General features: G+C 39.9%; 1 protein-coding gene across 1 annotated transcript in view; it reads left to right on the top strand.

Moving 5' to 3' along the window:
• The window catches only part of sardh (sarcosine dehydrogenase), a 65,768-nt gene that overhangs the window by 44,791 nt on the left and 1,815 nt on the right, over positions 1–19,162 (top strand). The window contains exons 17-21 of the mRNA XM_041234256.1: positions 71–218; positions 5,775–5,868; positions 12,112–12,274; positions 14,168–14,336; positions 15,173–15,308. Coding sequence (XP_041090190.1) covers positions 71–218; positions 5,775–5,868; positions 12,112–12,274; positions 14,168–14,336; positions 15,173–15,308 — 710 coding nt within the window. The remainder of the gene's footprint in view (positions 1–70; positions 219–5,774; positions 5,869–12,111; positions 12,275–14,167; positions 14,337–15,172; positions 15,309–19,162) is intronic.

Below are 19,162 nucleotides of genomic sequence, written 5' to 3'. Positions count from 1 at the left end.
GGTCTCAAACAGACATGCTGCTTTAATATCTTTACTGATGCTGTGCTTTGCTCTGTCCCTTCAATTACAGGCGATGGCTACTACCTGGCAATAGGGGGCGCTGTGGCGCAGCACAACTGGACGCACATAACTACTGTACTGCAGGATATGAAGTTCAAGTGCAAGCTCCTAGATTGCTCTGAGGATATGGGTATGATCAGCATTCAAGGACCACAGAGGTAGGGGCACAGCTTCCATTGATGTTGTTGTTTTCAAGCATCACGATGGTCTCTGTCTTTAGTTACCTCAATGTTTTGCAAAAGATTGTTATGCAACAAATAAAATAATAATAATAATAATAATAATAATAATAATAATAATAATAATAATAATAATAATAATAATAATAATAATAATAAAAACTGAGTGCACAAAAAAACATTCAATTATATTACATGTTCTTTGATACAGGTTTTGTAAAATGATTAGGTGTTTGTCATATGTCATTAAATTTAGGAAAACCTTTGAAATACAGAACACATGACAGTAGGCCATTCAAGACATCAGTGCTCATCCTGTTTCTAGTAGCTGATTGATCTTGTCAAGTTGGGTCTTAAAGTATCTCAATGATTTAGCATCAGTGACATTGCTAGCTTACCCATTCCATACCCTCACCACTCCTGTCAAGAAGTGTCTTGTACCCTGTGTCCTATGTCTCTCTCCACTTAATCTCTAGCTGTGACCTCCTGTCCTGGGTTCTGTGCTGTGTATAAAGTGTTCTCTCTCTTTTGTATGGCATTTCAAAAGCAACGGGCTACAGTTAGCAATCATCAGTGATGTTCCTGATGGTTTGCACCTCACCACATTCTCAGCTTGGTGAGTTCTTGATGTCCACGCCTCCCATGCATTGTTGAAACACGATTGAGAAATACTGTGTGCTCCACTGTCGTCTGGGCAAGGAGAAACTTCCTAGGATCTTCCATAACGTCCTTGTTTGGGAAAACACTGTTTTTCCACATCTCATGCCATTGGGTGGCAGGGTCCTTTCCAGCTGACAGAAGAGTCGAGACATGTATCCAGAATGGCCGTCTCGACTTCAAACGGGAGGGTGGTGGTGATTTGATGTCGGTGTACAAAGGGAGATTTTCCAAAATCTTCTTAACACCAGTCGGATGTTCGAAATCGGGATGTTCTCAAGCACTGGCAGCCATGGCAACTGTGTAGATTTTAGGGAGCCGCTTACCACATGCAGCTCAGTGTTTATTTGGGTATCGAGTGTGATGGGAGAGCTGTTGCACCAGACAGGTGTGCAGTACTCTGCCTTAGAATGGACCAGGGCTTGTGTTGATGTCTGAAGGGTCCCAGCGTCCCCAGGAAGTCTCTGCCAGCTTTTGTGTGATGTTGACCCTTGATTTCATCTTCTTGCTGGTGGCTTCAAGGTGTTGGCGATAGCTGAGAATCTGATTTGAGGGTGACTCCAAGGTAACAGGATTTGTGGCCATGGTTAAGGTGTCTGTGATGGGGTACACCTGCCCCTATGTTTATTTTGTTATTATTTCTAATTAAAGAATGAGCGCATTTGCATCGCACCCTGCAGTACTGAGACACCACCCGCCCAGTCATCCTGTTCACATATGGTGTTGTACGTTGAATAACAGCGCCTTCACGTACCCAGGCCAGGAGAGGTACTGCAGGTGAATTTTTGAGTTTTTTTTTTTAAGCTTGAAAAATAAATAAAATGGATGCAAGTATGCAGGTTGCCATAGTGGACACCAGTGGAGGAGGAGGGCAGAGAGAGAGAGAGGCAACATGCCAGTGATGCACAGCAGAAGGAAGGAGAGGAGGCAGCAGTACACCATCCTCGAGGAGGAGATGAGGGAGATGGGCAGGTTAGCAGTGCCACTTCCTGGAGTGCCCCATGCTGCTGTCAGCATTGCCGCTTCCCGAACCGCCCGAGGATGCCCGTTCCTCACAGGGGAACATTGTCAGAGCAGAAGGAAGCAAGTTTTCTTTCAGGACAACCTTGTACTTGGCTTGATTCATGCCAAAGCTGCCCGATTCCAGCCTTGCTGAAGCACCCCAGATCATCACCGATCCTCCACCACATTTCACAGTGGGTGCGAGACACTGTGGCTTTTAGGCCTCTCCAGGTCTCCGTCTAACCATTAGACGACCAGGTGTTGGGCAAAGCTGAAAATTGGACTCATCTGGGGGTGCTTCAGCAAGGCTGGAATCGGGCAGATTTGTCTTTGTGAAGGACGCATGAATCAAGCCAAGTACAAGGTTGTCCTGGAAGAAAACTTGCTTCCTTCTGCTCTAACAATGTTCCCCAACTCTGAGGATTGGTTTTTCCAGCAGGACAATGCTCCATGCCACACAGCCAGGTCAATCAAGGTGTGGATGGAGGACCACCAGATCAAGACCCTGTCATGGCCAGCCCAATCTCCAGACCTGAACCCCATTGAAAACCTCTGGAATGTGATCAAGAGGAAGATGGATGGTCACAAGCCATCAAACAAAGCCGAGCTGCTTGAATTTTTGCGCCAGGAGTGGCATAAAGTCACCAAACATCAATGTGAAAGAGTGGTGGAGAGCATGCCAAGACGCATGAAAGCTGTGATTGAAAATCAGGGTTATTCCACCAAATATTGATTTCTGAACTCTTCCTAAGTTAAAACATTAGTATTGTGTTGTTTAAAAATGAATATGAACTTATTTTCTTTGCATTATTTGAGGTCTGACAACACTGCATCTTTTTTGTTATTTTGACCAGTTATCATTTTCTGCAAATAAATGCTCTAAATGACAATATTTTTATTTGGAATTTGGGAGAAATGTTGTCAGTAGTTTATAGAATAAAACAAAAATGTTCATTTTACCCAAACACATACCTATAAATAGTAAAACCAGAGAAACGGATAATTTTGCAGTGGTCTCTTAATTTTTTCCAGAGCTGTACACACACACACACACACACACACACACACACACACACACACACACACACACACAGAGGCAAGGTGTACCCCGTCACAGCATAATAGGTATTTTTAATATTCTGTGTGTTTGAGCCGGCCACTTTTTTAATAAAAGTGCAAACTGCCTGCTGTTAACCTGGTGCAACATGTAAATGAGGGTATTCCCAAGGGGGGGGGGTTTCCCACCATATTTTAACAGTCAGTTCCTGACGGAAGTCTGACCTCTTTCAATGGGAAATGCCTGTGAAGACTACACAATTTCTTCTGTTTACTGAGATGTTTTTGATTAAGTTATGTAAGGATGAAGAATGAGTAATAACGAGATCAGTCCTCGTGTTTATCACAGATACAGCAAAGAGAAATTGGGAGTGACAGCCGTTGCTTGGCAGGTCATCCCACTCTGTATTTGGCTAGATTATTCATTTGAAATGAAATTAAGAAATGTTTTTTTTCCTAAATCCCAAAGATAAACAAGAAGACAGTTTTTGCTGCTGTTTTTGTATGCAGGCACTGAAACAATACAAGCAATGTTGTGAACGTATGTCCTCACATGGAGTGATACTAAAAGCAACTATAAAATGAAAGGACAGATGTTTTCACTAACAGTCTTTCTTATGGTCCAGTATATTCAGAGCTTCATAAGTTGCCTTTCCTTTCTTGCCAGTATGGAAGACGCCACTGAGAATGTTTTGTTCATTGTTCTTTTAGAATTACAACCAAACATACAATGTTCTAAACTGTTACTGCAATACTAATGACTGTAGTATCACTGTAGAGGAGAGATACTGGTTTGAGGAATACGAGGTACTGATATGTCTCTATTCAGAACCCTCATAAGGCTCATTCTAGTGAAGTTGGTTAAGATAATGAAATCAGTTAACCATATACGGTTAAACAGGGACATCAGGAGATGGAAGAAACGAATGCAATAAATATTATAGTAGCTAGAAAGGCTGTTGCAATCATTACACAGGGAATGCATTGGATTTGCTTTGAGTTCAAGGCATCTCTACGATGCTGTCTTGCGCTTAGTGACAAGGTGGAAGGGAAACATGCAGGATCTACAGATACCAGCAAAAGTTAAATCAGACTGAGAATATATACAAGATACTGCCAATTTCATATAGTGATTAATGGGAGGACATTAGCAAGGCAAGTCATGAAACTCTATTATTACAAGAGATGATTGATCTTTCCAAATGCTTTATTTAATGCATGTATTATGTTGTCACTATCAGTGGTTAACTTTATTCTTTTTTTTTTTTTTTTTAAATGATGTATCATGACAGCATCCTGCCCTCCTGAGTCACTCAATGCTGCATATCTCAATTAAGCTGCCCACGTCCTTCTCAATAAACCTTGAGCTGCCTCTTCTGCAACTTCTGACATTGTTCTTCCTTCAAAATGTATGCTGCGTGATGAATTTAAATAGCATTCAACCTTGCACGACCATTAATGTGCATTCAATTTGCATTCACACCGACGTAAATTAAGCCAAATGGAAAATGATCATGCTTTGTAAGCCACTGCAAACAGTACGGATGGAATGAAATGCTAAAAGTATGATACGCATGAAAAAGCAGTACTGTGGCTATGCTATGGATAAATGTTTTGTGACTACAGTTCTACTTATAGAAATCTGCATGCCATCTGGCATTTATAGCACTGCGCAATCTGTGATCATGAGTCAGAATGACTTCACACAGTAGAGTTGAAAGAATAGGAATCCTCCCCCTACTGGAATAGAGACAGTGTTTTGGAGTTCTTAGCCGTGTGTGTGTGTGCAAGGGTGTGGTTCAAAGTGGAAAGAGCCCAGCCGCCATTTAAATGTTGCCTGTAAGTTTATAGCAGGTAGTGCACACTTTCATCTAAAAAGTGGCAGACTCAAACACATGGAATATTAAAAATATATATATATATCTATTATACCCTGGGCATTAGATTGCATTAGACTGACCCGAGGTAAATGGGTTGCTAGCCTGGGACTCCCAACGTGTCATGTATAAGTTTCCATGTGTTGATTAGATGCTCTAACGTGTGGGCAATATATATGGCCAATAGTCAAGCAGCAAGCTTTTAGTCTCTGTGAATACTATTCCTGTATTTTAATTTTTTTAATTTATTATCACAATTGCTGTCTTCTTTAGTACATCTCATTATAACATTTGCACTGTCTCCACCCCTTTTTTTGCAAATTTATGTAGGAACACCCATAATTAAATGTTAATCTAGGCTGAACTGCAAAGAAAAACTGCTCCCGCAAAGCATTCCCTAAAAAGTCGCAAACAGCATTGTGCCTGTTTAGTATATTTCATACTAGACTTCCGACTCATTTGCAGCTGATTTGCGACTATTGCAGACAGCTGCAATCCTTACATCTACCCCTGAGTTTAAGGGCTCAGTAAATCAGCTTTGCTCCATTGCTGTTCTATTGAACACAGAGGCCCACACATATATTAAATATCTTCTCTAATGCAGACTGAAATCCCAGGGAGAGAGAAAGAACATCTTCATATAATTGCTTTTCCAAGATTGTGCTGTTTTGAAAATTGTTTTTTCATGTTAACAAATGCTCCGTATGATCTTTCTAGCTGTGATTGTTCCTGCCAATGTTGTGTTAATTCTACTTAATATATTCTGTGCTTTTTTTAGTGATAACAAACAAAGTACGTGTGGGATTTGGGGTACCGGGGTACAGTGTTTTCTTTGTTTTGTTTTACTGTCACAACACTTAAGAACAAAAGCTTCCATAACAAAGGGAAAGCAATTGAGCTTTCATGGTTTTCTGTAGTTTAAAAAGACTATTTTTCTCTCCAGCCGCTGTGTGCTACAGGAGGTCCTGGACACTGACCTGAGTAATGAGGCATTCCCTTTCTCTACACACAAGATAGTGAAGGCAGCTGGCTACGAAGTAAGTGGCACACGTTCCAATATCTGATGAAGATGCACAGGGCAGGGACTTGTTACCTTGTTCAGGTTAAAGATTTGTTAAGCTCAAGGCAACATGAAGGGCAGGTCTTTTCCTCCAGAATCTGTGAGAAGCAGCAGTTGGCTTGGTTATGGGGTTGGAAGACCCCCACTGACTTTGAGGTCTCCTGGGCTGTTGTGGGCAATTGCTGTGTAACTGGACATTGTGGGGAGAAAAAAACAGAGGGAAAGTAATTAGGCATATATATGGCTTTATATATATATATAAAGGGCTTTAGGACCCTGGGCATGAGGGATGATACGCTCCATCTCCTAAAATGATCATTTCTGGTCGGTATTGAAGGTCTCCAATTAAGTCATCCACACTCTTGCGACGTGCGTCATTTTTGGAATGTCGTACAGCCTTTTCTCACGCGTCTGTGACCTGAAATCACATGGGGTCGAATGATGTTGAAAAATGTCAGCTTTTGCTGCATGTTCGTATGCTGGTAACCATCGAGGAACTTTTAATAGAAGAAGTTTTGTAGACATCCGTATTTATATAACCCCTCACTTAAAGAATATAGAGATGCCCAATTAATAGAAACAATGTTGTGTTTTTTTTACCGTTTCTAATAACCATGCGCAAAAAACTAAAATAAAAAATAACCATGTGCAAGTAATGCCTGACATTGCAAATCTGGCACTTCAAGTGTGTAGAACAAGCAGTACGGTAGTTGCTCTGTGCATCAATTTGAATAAATTGTAAGCGCTTTTCGTTTTGGATCCGACAAAATAGTCTGATTACGCTTTCCTGTTAAGATACAGTGTATTTATTTATTTTTTATTTATTTTTAAATAGACCTCAGCTTTAATGGTTAATGTGTGTTTTATGAACATTTAAAATTACATTACAGTGGACTTATGCAGCACTCTTTTTTCAGACAAACCCTTTACTTTGTATTTCACCATTTAACACTAGAACCATTACGGTAATACTCATACCTAGAAATGCCGCGGCTCTACTCATACCTAGAACCACCACGGTTCTACTCATACCTAGAACCGCTGCGGCTCTACTAACACCTAGAACCATCTCGGTTATACTCATACCTAGAACCACCGCGGCTCTACTCATACCTAGAACCATCTCGGTTATACTCATACCTAGAACCTTCATGGCTATACTCATACCTAGAACCATCTCGGTTATACTCATACCTAGAACCGCCGTGGCTCTACTCATACCTAGAACCGCCACGGTTATACTCATACCTAGAACCAATATAATTTCAGCAAGTGAAGCATTGCTCTTGAATAATGGAACAGTTTGGACACTGATAACCCTTTAGCACCGTGGGTTGCGTCTCTGGATTTAGAGCTGCCATTTATCCATATTTGACATTAATTATGAACCAGTCTGATTTTTATTAGCCATTTAAAAGGATGTTTTTATATGTAGCATAAAGCATTGTGTAGAAAAAAATACAATCAATTTTGAAATAGGCAAATAGCCCATGCTAGACAAGACAGCATGCCTATAGAAGAGTAACAGCCAGTGGCATCTGTTTTTTTAAATGAATCCAGCAAAAAAGATTACATTGATTTTAGCCCCATTGTGACATTCTTAAGAAAATAATCCTAACAGATACAACAAATACAGGTTGCTAATATTGCTCGGCTGCTATCGTTTAAAATGTAAGAGGGCAGTACCTGGCATTAACCCCTTAGGGTACACAAGGAATTCAGCGGTTCTTTAAATGGGTTCTTCTAAAATGCATTAGAGAGTGGCTCAATTATCACAAGGAAACTGACAATCTGGATGATCCAACCTCAGTACATTTTAAACCCTGTTTCATGCAACTCGTTGCAAAAATTCGAAAGTTATCATATTTATTTGTCACGTATGTCCCTTGTACCTTAAGGGTTAAAAACTGTGTAACACTTTATGTATCGGTTACAAGTTATTATAAACACCTTATTAATTATGCTATTAACAATTATAGAATATGATTAGAAGTAATATGGATTATTAAATACTTTTGGCATTGTTTTTTATTTCATTTATTTCTTTGCTATTGTTTATAAACGGTTATAACAGATGTGGTGCCATATTTAATAAATATGCCCGCTTCCGCTCGGGCAAAAATGACAACGTTAGCGAACCACCGTGATAGCATACGAAAGCGTGATTTACAAGTCTGGTCTCATGCATGGGCTAACGCATATCAAACAGCGAATCATGCGCCCAGCCAATCAAAGCACAGTGGGGGGGGAGTAAGGTTACAACCAATAAGGATTCAACATTCCCTTTTAGAGCATCTATGCATCTGAGATAGCAAACGGAGGGCATTTTTGAAACACATAAAAAACAGAACAAAGGAGACAGTGGCATAAAATGTTAGTGCAGCAGGTACCCTTAGTGCTACTGGCAAGCAGTGTGCTCTCCGCATGTCTCCTTCCAGGTCAGCCTGAAGCAGCTGGCAGATGATTGTTTGTCTGAGGCAAAATTGTTATTATGCAATTTTGCCATTGTTTTTATTTTATTTTTATTTTTTTTTGCAATTGTTTGTAATAACAGATACCTAAACTAAAGTGTTACCAAAACTGTCCAGGCAGTACTGCTGGCCACGCAGGAGCCAAGGGCACAATTGTGTCATACAAGCTTTTTACAATTAATATGGCTTTCTGTTGCTTTTCCTGACATCATTCAGCATAATCAACATTTTCCCCTAAAGAAAGCTTATTTACCCTTTCCAGTCCAATGTCGGACCCTGTCCGAAAGATGTAAAGCACAGGTCTCTAGTCGTTTTTTTTGTCCGGAAAAAGCCAAGAAAACCGTTCAATGGCCATGTGAGACTGATAGGAGCCGGATGAAGCTGAAAAAAAGGGCGTATCTCATAGCCCCTGCACCACAGAGATAACACGGACATAAACAAAGGAGGTAGCTGCTTCTACATCCAGCGCTCAAAGAATATCACAGACATTGGCAGAGCTTTTTGAGATGTTATAGTAATAAAATAATGACTTGGATCGCATTATTGAGTGATCAGGAGAGGATTTATCAATATGCACGTCTATAAAGACGTATGTGATAAATACAGTAAACAAGGGGTGGTGCGGGGCTGGAGATGCTGTCGTGAGTTGCCTTTTTATATGCAGTGCCCTTTTAAACCTGTTTTACTGTGGGGAAAAAAAATACCTTTAAACAGCGAGTGTGAAAATAAATTGGATCTGGAGTGCCTGACAGGCGCTGAATAAATGGACCGCTAAGGGTTAAGGACGGCTTATCAATCTGCCCTTACAACATGGGGAATTGTGGGAGTGAAATCAGCTCCCCAGTAATGGTGTTGAAGCTGACACCCGGGGATCCTTCAAGAAGCTGCTTGATGAGATTCTGGGATCAATAAGCTACTAACAACCAAACGAGCAAGATGGGCAGAATGGCCTCCTCTCGTTTGTAACCTTTCTTATGTTATCATTCAAAATTCTATTGACATTGTCGACCCAGGGGACTTTTTCGACCTGAAGAAAGAAACAAGCACCAGAGGTCACAAATGGAGATTAGATAAAGGGGCATTCAGAAGAGAAAGTAGGAGGCACTTTTTTTTTTTTTTTTTACTCAGGCAGAGAGGTGAGTTTCTCCCTCAGTTTTTTAGCCCTAGCTCTTTGTTACTGGGTTTGCATGTGTTAATGAACAGGGCAGCCTCTCGGCTTAGCCTTGTAGCATTCTAGTCCTTCTGCAGTATTGCCCTTATGATGGCTTTGGTACATTTACCCCTGTGGTAATGGCTACATTTCATACTTGAAACTGAACGTTAGGTTATTACTTATTAAAATTATTATATTAATAAAAACTGTTGTGAATTATATCTGAGGGTTATTGTGGAAAGCTGCTTAAGTGACACACAGCAGATTTGAGAAGGACCACAGGGGCCAGGTCAGTGATGGCTACACCCAGTGTGCATATCATCGGTCAAAGAAGGATAAGCATATCTTAATTTGAAGAAGCTCAAATACATTTTTTTCTTTAATCTTTTTTTTTAAACATATAATTTAAAAAAAAAGTGATCAAGATATAGTCGTAATATTTTGTCTTGCCCAAATGGCAGTTAACATTTTTTATATTCCTTGAAGAAGAAAGAATGAAAGGAAATCAAGAAATGTCTTCCACAGGGACAAAACAATTACCTCTTGAAATTTGTTTGATTTAAACAGGTTGTAGTAATTGTAGGAGCCAATTTGCTTTTCTGACACACTGCACATGTGCAATGAAGAGACTAAGAACAGAGGATCGAAAAATGCCAGCAATTGACTTGTATTTGACTTTATAAAGAGTGCAAGAACAATGGAAGGTTACAAAGTGTGGAATGTGTGCAAAACTTCAATAGACGAAAGTAAATAGATGAAGTGCCGACACTGAGTGATGCAACCCCTGTGGAGAATGTTCAAGGTTACTTATGCAAACTGTTAATATGCTAATGGTGTTATTGCAAATTTACTAACATAACTGCGTGCTGAATGTTGATTGGTGAAACATATATTTCTTACTGCATAGTTACCACTGATTGGTACCAACAAAATGTATAAAGCAGGCCCTTAAGAACATAACCATAGAGCAATTTACTACTCCATTGGTCGTGTATGATTGTCTCTCCAGAGCTCTGCTATGTTCAATAAATAACAATCTACTCTCATATCTGAATCGTTGTTCCAGCTTTTCAGGACCCTACAGTAATTATAAAAAAGAATATTTTTTCCAGCAGCAGTCACTGGTTTGCAGTTGCAGTTCCACCAGCTCCCAGCTAGGAGGCACTCTTGGGCGAGTGGGAGCAGCACATTTAAGATAAGGAGAATTACAGGGAAAAGACAAAACCATATAAATTAGAGCAGCCCCATCTGTTGCCGGGCAAAGACACGCAATGCAAGATGTGAAATCAATAGAAGGTAGAATTACACTGTGCTGACTCCCACGCTGGGCCGTAAAACACAGGCTCCTGTTTATCAGGGAGTGAGAGATCAGCTCGATCAATCAGTTTCTCTGCACTCGGGTGTAATATGTATTGCACTGTTAAACCATGGATTACAGTCCCAAAATAATAAACACAGTATTAAACACACACAAGACACACACACACACACACAACACACAATCACAAGTCCAGAGTGAGTGCTAACGTGCAAGTGGTGAAGTGTTGTCCGGGTTTGGTGCTGGTCTTAACAAGAACAAACAAGTACAATTAGAATCGATAAAACAAACAAACACTAAACAGTCACAGTACTTTTTACTTTCCTTCAGCGGTTCTCTCGCAACCATAACAAAGGAACTGATAGCTCAACCAAATCCCCCCCCCCCCCCCCATATCTTCCAATCCGTGACTGACACATTGCCTACCGTATTAAGGCGATGACTTCTAGTATAGTGGCTCCGCCCCTTCCTGGATGGCCAGCTTCCAACTGACCCAGGAATGAACTGCCAAACCATGCACACTGTTCCTGTTACACAGCGCCCTTACAGGTCAGGAGGGAGATTGTTGACTTGGATTTGTTCGCTCTCTGTCACAGTGCTTTAATAAGACATGCTGCCAGCAGCCAAGCCCTTTGTTTTTTTGGCTGCCTTTGGCTTGCAGAATATTACAAGTTACATCTGGCCAAGATTATTATTTTTTTAGTTAATGTTTGACCATTGTAAATGTGATTTATTGATGGGTTTATTACAGCAGTTAATTATAAAACAAAAATGTAATTTTTGATGGTTTAGGAGACTGCTGCTGCCAGTGGAAATGTTTTTTATCTCCCACCATAAAACGCAGAGTGGTTGATGTTATTAATGAATGTGATCTTTAATTCTGCATCAATGAGCTGTAATTTTACAGGCTTGCCCATTAGCCCCCTGTTGAGTTCATTTATGTAGTTAAAAAATCAGGGGTCCGTCACTGATCCCTCTGGCCCCACTGAGTACATGCTCCAATAAGTTCTTCAAACTGCTTACTGCTTGTCAGTATACAAAATACAAACTGATTGTTGATTGTATTCACAAGTCAGCAACACCAGTTCAATATAAATTGAATTAGTGTGGGCACCACAGGGTATAGCCATATGGCAACAATCAGTAGAAATGGATTAAATCACAGCGTTAATCAACATGGTATCATGACATAATATATCTGTGAACCTGCGCCGAGCTTAGTAACAGCAGACAGTGGATATGCACTGTAGCTCTGCTGTAACTGCCTGCTTGTTTCAGGTTCGCGCCATGCGTCTGTCCTTCGTGGGTGAGATGGGCTGGGAGCTGCACACACCTAGAGAGGCCTGTGTTCCTGTGTATCAAGCAGTGATGGAGGCCGGGGCCAAGCATGGGATATGCAACGCCGGCTACAGAGCTATCGACTCCCTCAGCATTGAAAAAGGTGGATGCCAGGTTAACATCAGTATCTAAGACACCAAAGTACGGTAGTGCATGTATACTGTAGTGCATGCTCTAATCTATTTTAAATATATATTGTATTTTTTTTCTAAATCATCATGAAAAATTGAGTTACAAAAATAAATATGAGCTGAAAGTATCACAGCAGTCAGTCTAAGTTAGCAGCACATCACCTTCATTTCTCTGTAGACCCTGCTCCCTCTTGCTGAACCCACACAAAAAGCCACAGGCATGCTGGAAACAAACTATTACAAGATCTGGCCAGTAGTTTATAATGTTTTATAACCAAGATATACTAAAGGCATCCTGTGTCAAATAGACCACTGGCTCCTGTATGCCCTCTACATTTTACACAGCAGTCAATTTAGTGCAATTTCTCAGGTATTTTCATAAAAGTCTGAAACGCGAATCTTTCTTTTCTTAATAATCATAGACATTGGTTTTGAAGTTACTGTACACATCTGCAACACAGTTGCAATCAGACCTCTGTATATCCAGTATTGTCCTTTAGTTGCCAAAAACTGGGTTAAGAAGATACCAGTTTGACCAAGTGAGTCTGTTGTCAAACCCGTACAAGTTCCCAGCTCCATTTTAAAGTTGCCACGAAACTGAAGCATATTGTAGAGTTGGTTTGAGTGTGCATCAGGCTTTATGACTGCAGAAAAGAGCTGCCTAGCTGAGCATAGTGTGAGCCGATCTGTGAATCGATAACCAATCCAGTGGAACGATAGTATTTCTTCTGGTCTGGTTATGTATCTTTTTGTTTTAGTTCACAAATGCTTACGTACTCCAATTCCTCACCTATTAAAAGCAGTCAAGGGTTGATACAAGGTGATCAAGACCTTTGGTTTGAATTGCAGTCACACAGTTCCAGATCTTGGCTAGGGGCTGACAGCGAGTGAAGGGTCATGTTACTGTGCTTATGTCACAGTATGGGACTGTGCTCAGAAAGCAGCATTTTTCTTAACAATTAGGTATTGTCATAATTTGTCAGTGTTTTCTACCAGAGACCTTGTTATTATGCACATCCAGCAAAACTTTCCCAGCACTCTACTTTAAAGCATCTCTGAGTCAGTGCGAGATTAAAGGGTGGGCATTGCACAAACACCAGCGTGAACACTACTGGGTCAACCCGGGCACACAGTCTCAACTCAGCAAAGATCAGCGCAGCGCCAGCACATCAAAATATTAAAAGAATCGCAGCAAGCACAAAACAGCCACACCGTGACATCAAGAAGTTAAACACCTATTAGTTAAAAAAAAACTGAACCACTGAAGTATAGATCCACTCATTTAGGCTTGTTTAGGCAGGCTACTCTCAATAAAACTATTTATAGCACTACTCGCTTCTGTTCCATTTAATGTCTTGTCTACCTTGTTGGAAAAAAACCCCCAAAAAACATGCATGAAATATTTACTGCCTGAACCCTGGATTCCCACTTTAAACAGTATTATGGCTGTGTTGAGCCAGTAAGTGTATTGTATGCTATTATGTATTCATAAGTGTATGATCTGAGCTTCATGGACACATTCGTTATAATAGTCGGTGAGCACATCTTGTGAGAAACAGCAGCAGAATAAAAAAATGTTTAGACTTTCTGAAATGTTTTCCTTTATTTAATAATATGTGTATTTACTACAGAATGTATGTCAAGGTAGTGTTTTTTTGTTTTTTTTTAAATAAAAATACAGCATGGAGGTATTAGTTGCATTTCCTACAATTGAATGTAAGTTATATTTAATTTAACTGTTTAAGATTTAGGTAATACATGAAAGTAAATACATGTGCTGTTCAGGAAATAGAAACCTTGTGATTGAACTCGCCAGCAGTTTCTCCACTCCATTCCATTCTCCATTCTCCATTCTCCACTCCCAGGGTACCGACACTGGCACGCTGATCTACGCCCTGACGATTCCCCGCTGCAGGCTGGCCTTGCCTTCACCTGCAAGCTGAAAGGGAGCACTCCCTTCCTGGGACGGGAGGCTCTGGAGGCACAGAAGGCACAAGGACTGCGGCACCGCCTTGTCTGCTTCACCATCGATGAGTTGAGTGTGGTAATGGAACACAGTCAGGCACCGTCAAGGGCCAGGCTTAGCAGGCATTGGGCATTGTCTGCAGGATTTAAAGTACAATCCCTTAAAATAATTGTAGTTCACAGTATACAGTAGTTCCATAAGTCTTCCCACCATGCATATCATTTCACTGTATAGGTCTCAGGTGTGCAGTTTTGAAAGAAACACATGTTTTAGCATTTAGTTTTAAAACATGAAACAGGTTAAAGAAGTCTGTTTTGAGAAGACATGCTTTCAGATTGTCTTGCACTTCCTGGGCCATTTCACCTGCAGGTTGAAATTGTCCCCATCCCTTTCACGGCTTTCCTTCCTGTCTGTTAACCAGTCAGCTGCTTCTCTTACTGATCTGACATGCCAATAACATGCTTTGACCCAGAAGCTACTGCTGAGGTGAAATGACCCGGGTGTAACAGACATCCTGAGAATAACCTTTCTGTGGACACAGATGTGTCTTTATTGTCTGTCTGGGGATATTTATATGTAAAATAATCAGTTACTGGCACCAAATGTCAAAGTATTCACAACAAAATATATTAAAAAGTATTTTTTTGTTTTTGTCAGTTCAGCTCTATTACATTTAAAAGGTAACACAGCGCCTCTGTCAAAAATTCCCCAGAGCTGAATCATTTCTACAGGGGTGAAGTTCTGCAAATAATTCCTGTATCACAAGACTATGAAACTCAGGTGCAAAACACACAAGAGACACATACTGCCCTGTTGCTCCAATTTACTCCTAATGTTGAAAGTTTACTGTACTGTAAATGTCATGTCCATAAAATGTAAGTAGTTTTTTTGTTTTGCTTTCCAGGAAAGTGCCTATGTTTGGACTAGAGGCCATCTTCAGGAATGGACAGCCAGTAGGTCACCTGCGTAGAGCAGACTTTGGATTTGCCATTGACAAGACCATCGGCTACGGCTACGTTAGGGACCCCGAGGGCGGGACAGTGAGTATATCAGAGACATGAGAGCAGGAGGCCCAGGAAGCCCTGGTTTAAATACTTGAATTGTTTCTAAAAGTAGAAAGCTCCCTATTTACCTGTTGCTGTTCTACTGAATGCGTGCCTTTATTGTTGAAGGTGCATGCACGTACACACACCTCTTTTGTACCATGGTCAACCTGTTTGTTACAGGCCCATATGCTAGCTACACTAGCATGGGTACTATTAAGAAAATAATGTAAAATATTGCTGTAACACTGCAGATGTATAGCATGCTAGATTGGTACTATGACTACTAATGACTCTTTCACAGATCTTACACATTTCTGGAGGGAACCTCCATAGAGTTAGAATTTTATTACTGCATCTACATTAAGATGATTCCATATTATTCTTTAAAGCCATTGATCATGTGAATACCAATCCTTACCTTGGAATACCTTGGAATATTGCAATCCAGCCTGAAAGCATGGGCTTTTATCGCTACGCCATGGGACCATTTTGTTCAGTTTTAATAGCACGCAGTGCAAAATGAGCTAAACTCTGAAATATCGTTCCTGAGGTGCTGTGTTGCATTTATGGATGAACTGAAAAAACATAAACTTTATTATAAGATGGACAAGTAATGATAATAAACACTGTAATACAATGTAGAAAAAGTATTTCCTACCGCCTTGGCTTCATTGTGATAAAAAAAAAAGGTAATTAAAATAAGGGTATAATGGCAGTTGAACCATATTCAAGTGAGTTACAGCAAAAAAATAAAATTAAAGTTTCTTTCGGGTTTAAATTTTAAGTGGTTCATAAACATTTGAAAACTACAGACCTGTAAAGTATTTTCCTTAAGTCAGTTATCCGTTGCACAAAACGACTTAAGGGGACAATTAAGTGAAAATACTTAAGTGTCCCATTGAGGTCCCTTAAGTCAAAAAACAAAACAAAAAAAGAGTTAATGGCACCGCACTTGACAGAAGGATTTTCAGATGGAGGGAAAGTCGATTGATTTGACCGAAATTCTGTCTTTCAAATGTTTGCAATGCTGGAAGCAGATTTACAACCACAAACAAGAAGAAATGTTGCATTGCACTATGCGTTTGGTGACATGTGCCATGTGACCGGTTATACATCTAGCATATTATTAAACGTTTAGCCACTTTAGAGTTTATGCATTTAAAAGTTTAAAAGTCCCATCCCTGTATATTATGTACGGATTACTACTTAATGTGTACTGTTAGGTAATGGTTTATTAATTGTTTATATATATATATATATATATATATATATATATATATATAATATATATATATATTATAATAAATAAGCCGAACTTTTTTGTTGGAGACTAACCAATTTGTACTGTGTACAGATGGTCATAACTGATGGTCTAAGATTATACTGCACAGTTGTGACAATTTTTAGGCACATGCGTGTTGAAATATTTTAAAAATTATTATTTTTAAGGTATGGAGGTACGTAAAATCACTGCCACAAAATGAGTGACATTCTACCCATTTACTTCAATATATTTGGGGATGAAACTCCAGAGTACTTGTACAGCACCAGCTGTCCTAGTGAAGACAGTAATCCACGTGAAAAAGAAACTGTCAACAGTAGACACATAAGATTAAATGAAAAAGAATAAAACTAAAATGAAAAAGATGAAAAAATACTAAAAGACTAAAACATGAGTTGTTAATGTATTTAAAGAAAAAACCAAGTAATTGTTTTATTACTATAACCTCTCAAAAAGCTTGGTAAATGTCTGTGATTTTCTTTGAGCGCTGGATGCGGAAGCAGCTGTCTTGTTTGTTTGTGTCTGTGTTGTGTCTGTGGTGAAGTGACTGTACGTATTGCTCAGATCCACTTCAGTTTTTATTTTCCGGTTTCTCTCGGCCCTCTCAGTTTTTCTCATCTTTTTCTAGAGAAAAAACGACTAGGGACCTGTGACTGATGCCTTTTCAATGATGTCGGACAGGGTCCAATATTCCTGTTCCAATGCGGTAACAATTGGTATTGCTATGATTAGACACAATAGACATTGACACAACCATGATGGCTTACCAATTAATGCTCTTGACAAGTGATGATAGCGATGGCAGAAGTGAACTTAAGTGCCATTTATTGTTCAAAAAACAGGAAGTTAAACTAAATCATTGTTTGACTTTTCTGTTGGCTGGGTAATGGGTTGAAACTGCAAAAATGCTAATTGAATGATTTGTGAGAAAGTGGCTGTGCTGAAATGTGAATATGTGGTGCCGTAAATAAGCCCTTTGGTCTTCCCTGTGACCCCTAGGGTTAATGCCCAACTGCAGTGTGGTGGAGGGTTGACATCTCTTATTTTTTTTTTGTTTTTTACTGCTCTTCCCTGATCTTGCCACTTCTTGTGGCAGCTGACCAAGTTGCACAGGGTACTGCTGATGAACTGCACGTGTTCACAAATATGCTGCCAGATTTTTTTTTCCCTTTCTGCCACATCACCCAATGTGAAGAGGCTTTATTCCAATGTACAGTGTTGTAATACACTCTCAGCCATCTGCAGTACTACTCTCTGTTTAATATGGCAAGCGCTACAGTTATACCTGGGACTTTAAATCACATTCCACAATTGGAACAATTATACACAAGTACAAATATTATGAATATAACGTATTTGAGCAGAAATGATAGAATTTCACAGTACCTAAAGTGAAAACAGCAATGTCTTTGATCCCGGAGGGTGCACTGAAGGCTTAGCTAAGGAAAATGTTAGAAATCAGAAGCCAGAATAATGCATGTCAATTGGACCAATTCTGTTAACATTTCAGTAGTTGGGAAAAAAAAGGGCTTTCAAAAAAAATCCATGAAACAAATATTTTATAGTGTTTTTCCCGGGGACCGTCAGCAAGCACTGTATTCACCATTTTCAAATTTGGTAGAGAAAAAAAAAAAGTATATGTATTGGTTCTTATACACAGTTTTAATTTCAGTTTTTCACAGCTAGGTATTAGAACTGGGTCCTCTGTGTATTACTGACATCAGGGTTCAAGGACATACATAAATAGGCACAGAACAGAAATCTGGGAATTCATATTTAAAAAAAGAAATTCATTTACTAAGCCGCTGTGCCCCCATTTTTTTTGGACAAGTTTTCACATCTGGGATAAATGATTGTTGGCTGATGAAGTAAACCAGACGTCTGCAACAATAATGCTTTTGCAAAACAGTTTCTGCTGTGCAGTTAAATGTCTAACAGACGATAGCGTTCAGATGAGACAGGGAGTGGGATACAAACATGTCACTTCTCATCAGGCACTTGTGATTGTGACATGACATTGTGATACAACCTTTCTGAGTGCAGCACAAACCTCTGCAGTGACTCGCAGTCAAAAGAAAAGTTCTGAGTTACTGCTGTGTGCTCTGTGTACCAGCTGCTGTATATGCTGCTGAATGAAGGAGGTCAATTGTTTAATTAATTTGCGTCATTGTGATGATGTCTGCTGTCTGCTGGGGACCTGCAGCATCTCTGTATGGACAGTGCATCTACACAGCTGCCAGATTTACAGCATGGCTCATGGCTACACACACTGAAGGACGTGTTTTTAAAGTGTTTAGAGATGATCTTAATAATCTAGTAGAGGAATGGATAAATCCGGACACGGGGGCCCTTGAATGTGTCAACTGGACCTCCGAGCCAAGATTCATCTGGCAGGCAACTTCAACTGGTAGCTAACCAGTCCCCAACCACTTAGAATATTGTGAACTACTGATGTATAGCTCTTTGTGTAATAAACACCAGCGAAGACTAGATTCAGGATTTGAGACTGTTCATGTTTAGTTGGTCGTTGCAGTTTGAACGTAATAAATATATTAGCTATAATGGA

Source organism: Polyodon spathula, chromosome 33, assembly GCF_017654505.1.
Source record: "Polyodon spathula isolate WHYD16114869_AA chromosome 33, ASM1765450v1, whole genome shotgun sequence".
NCBI classification, from domain to species: Eukaryota; Metazoa; Chordata; class Actinopteri; order Acipenseriformes; family Polyodontidae; genus Polyodon; species Polyodon spathula.
Note: the sequence above shows the minus strand (reverse complement) of the source record. Positions and strands in the feature narration are given on the sequence as shown.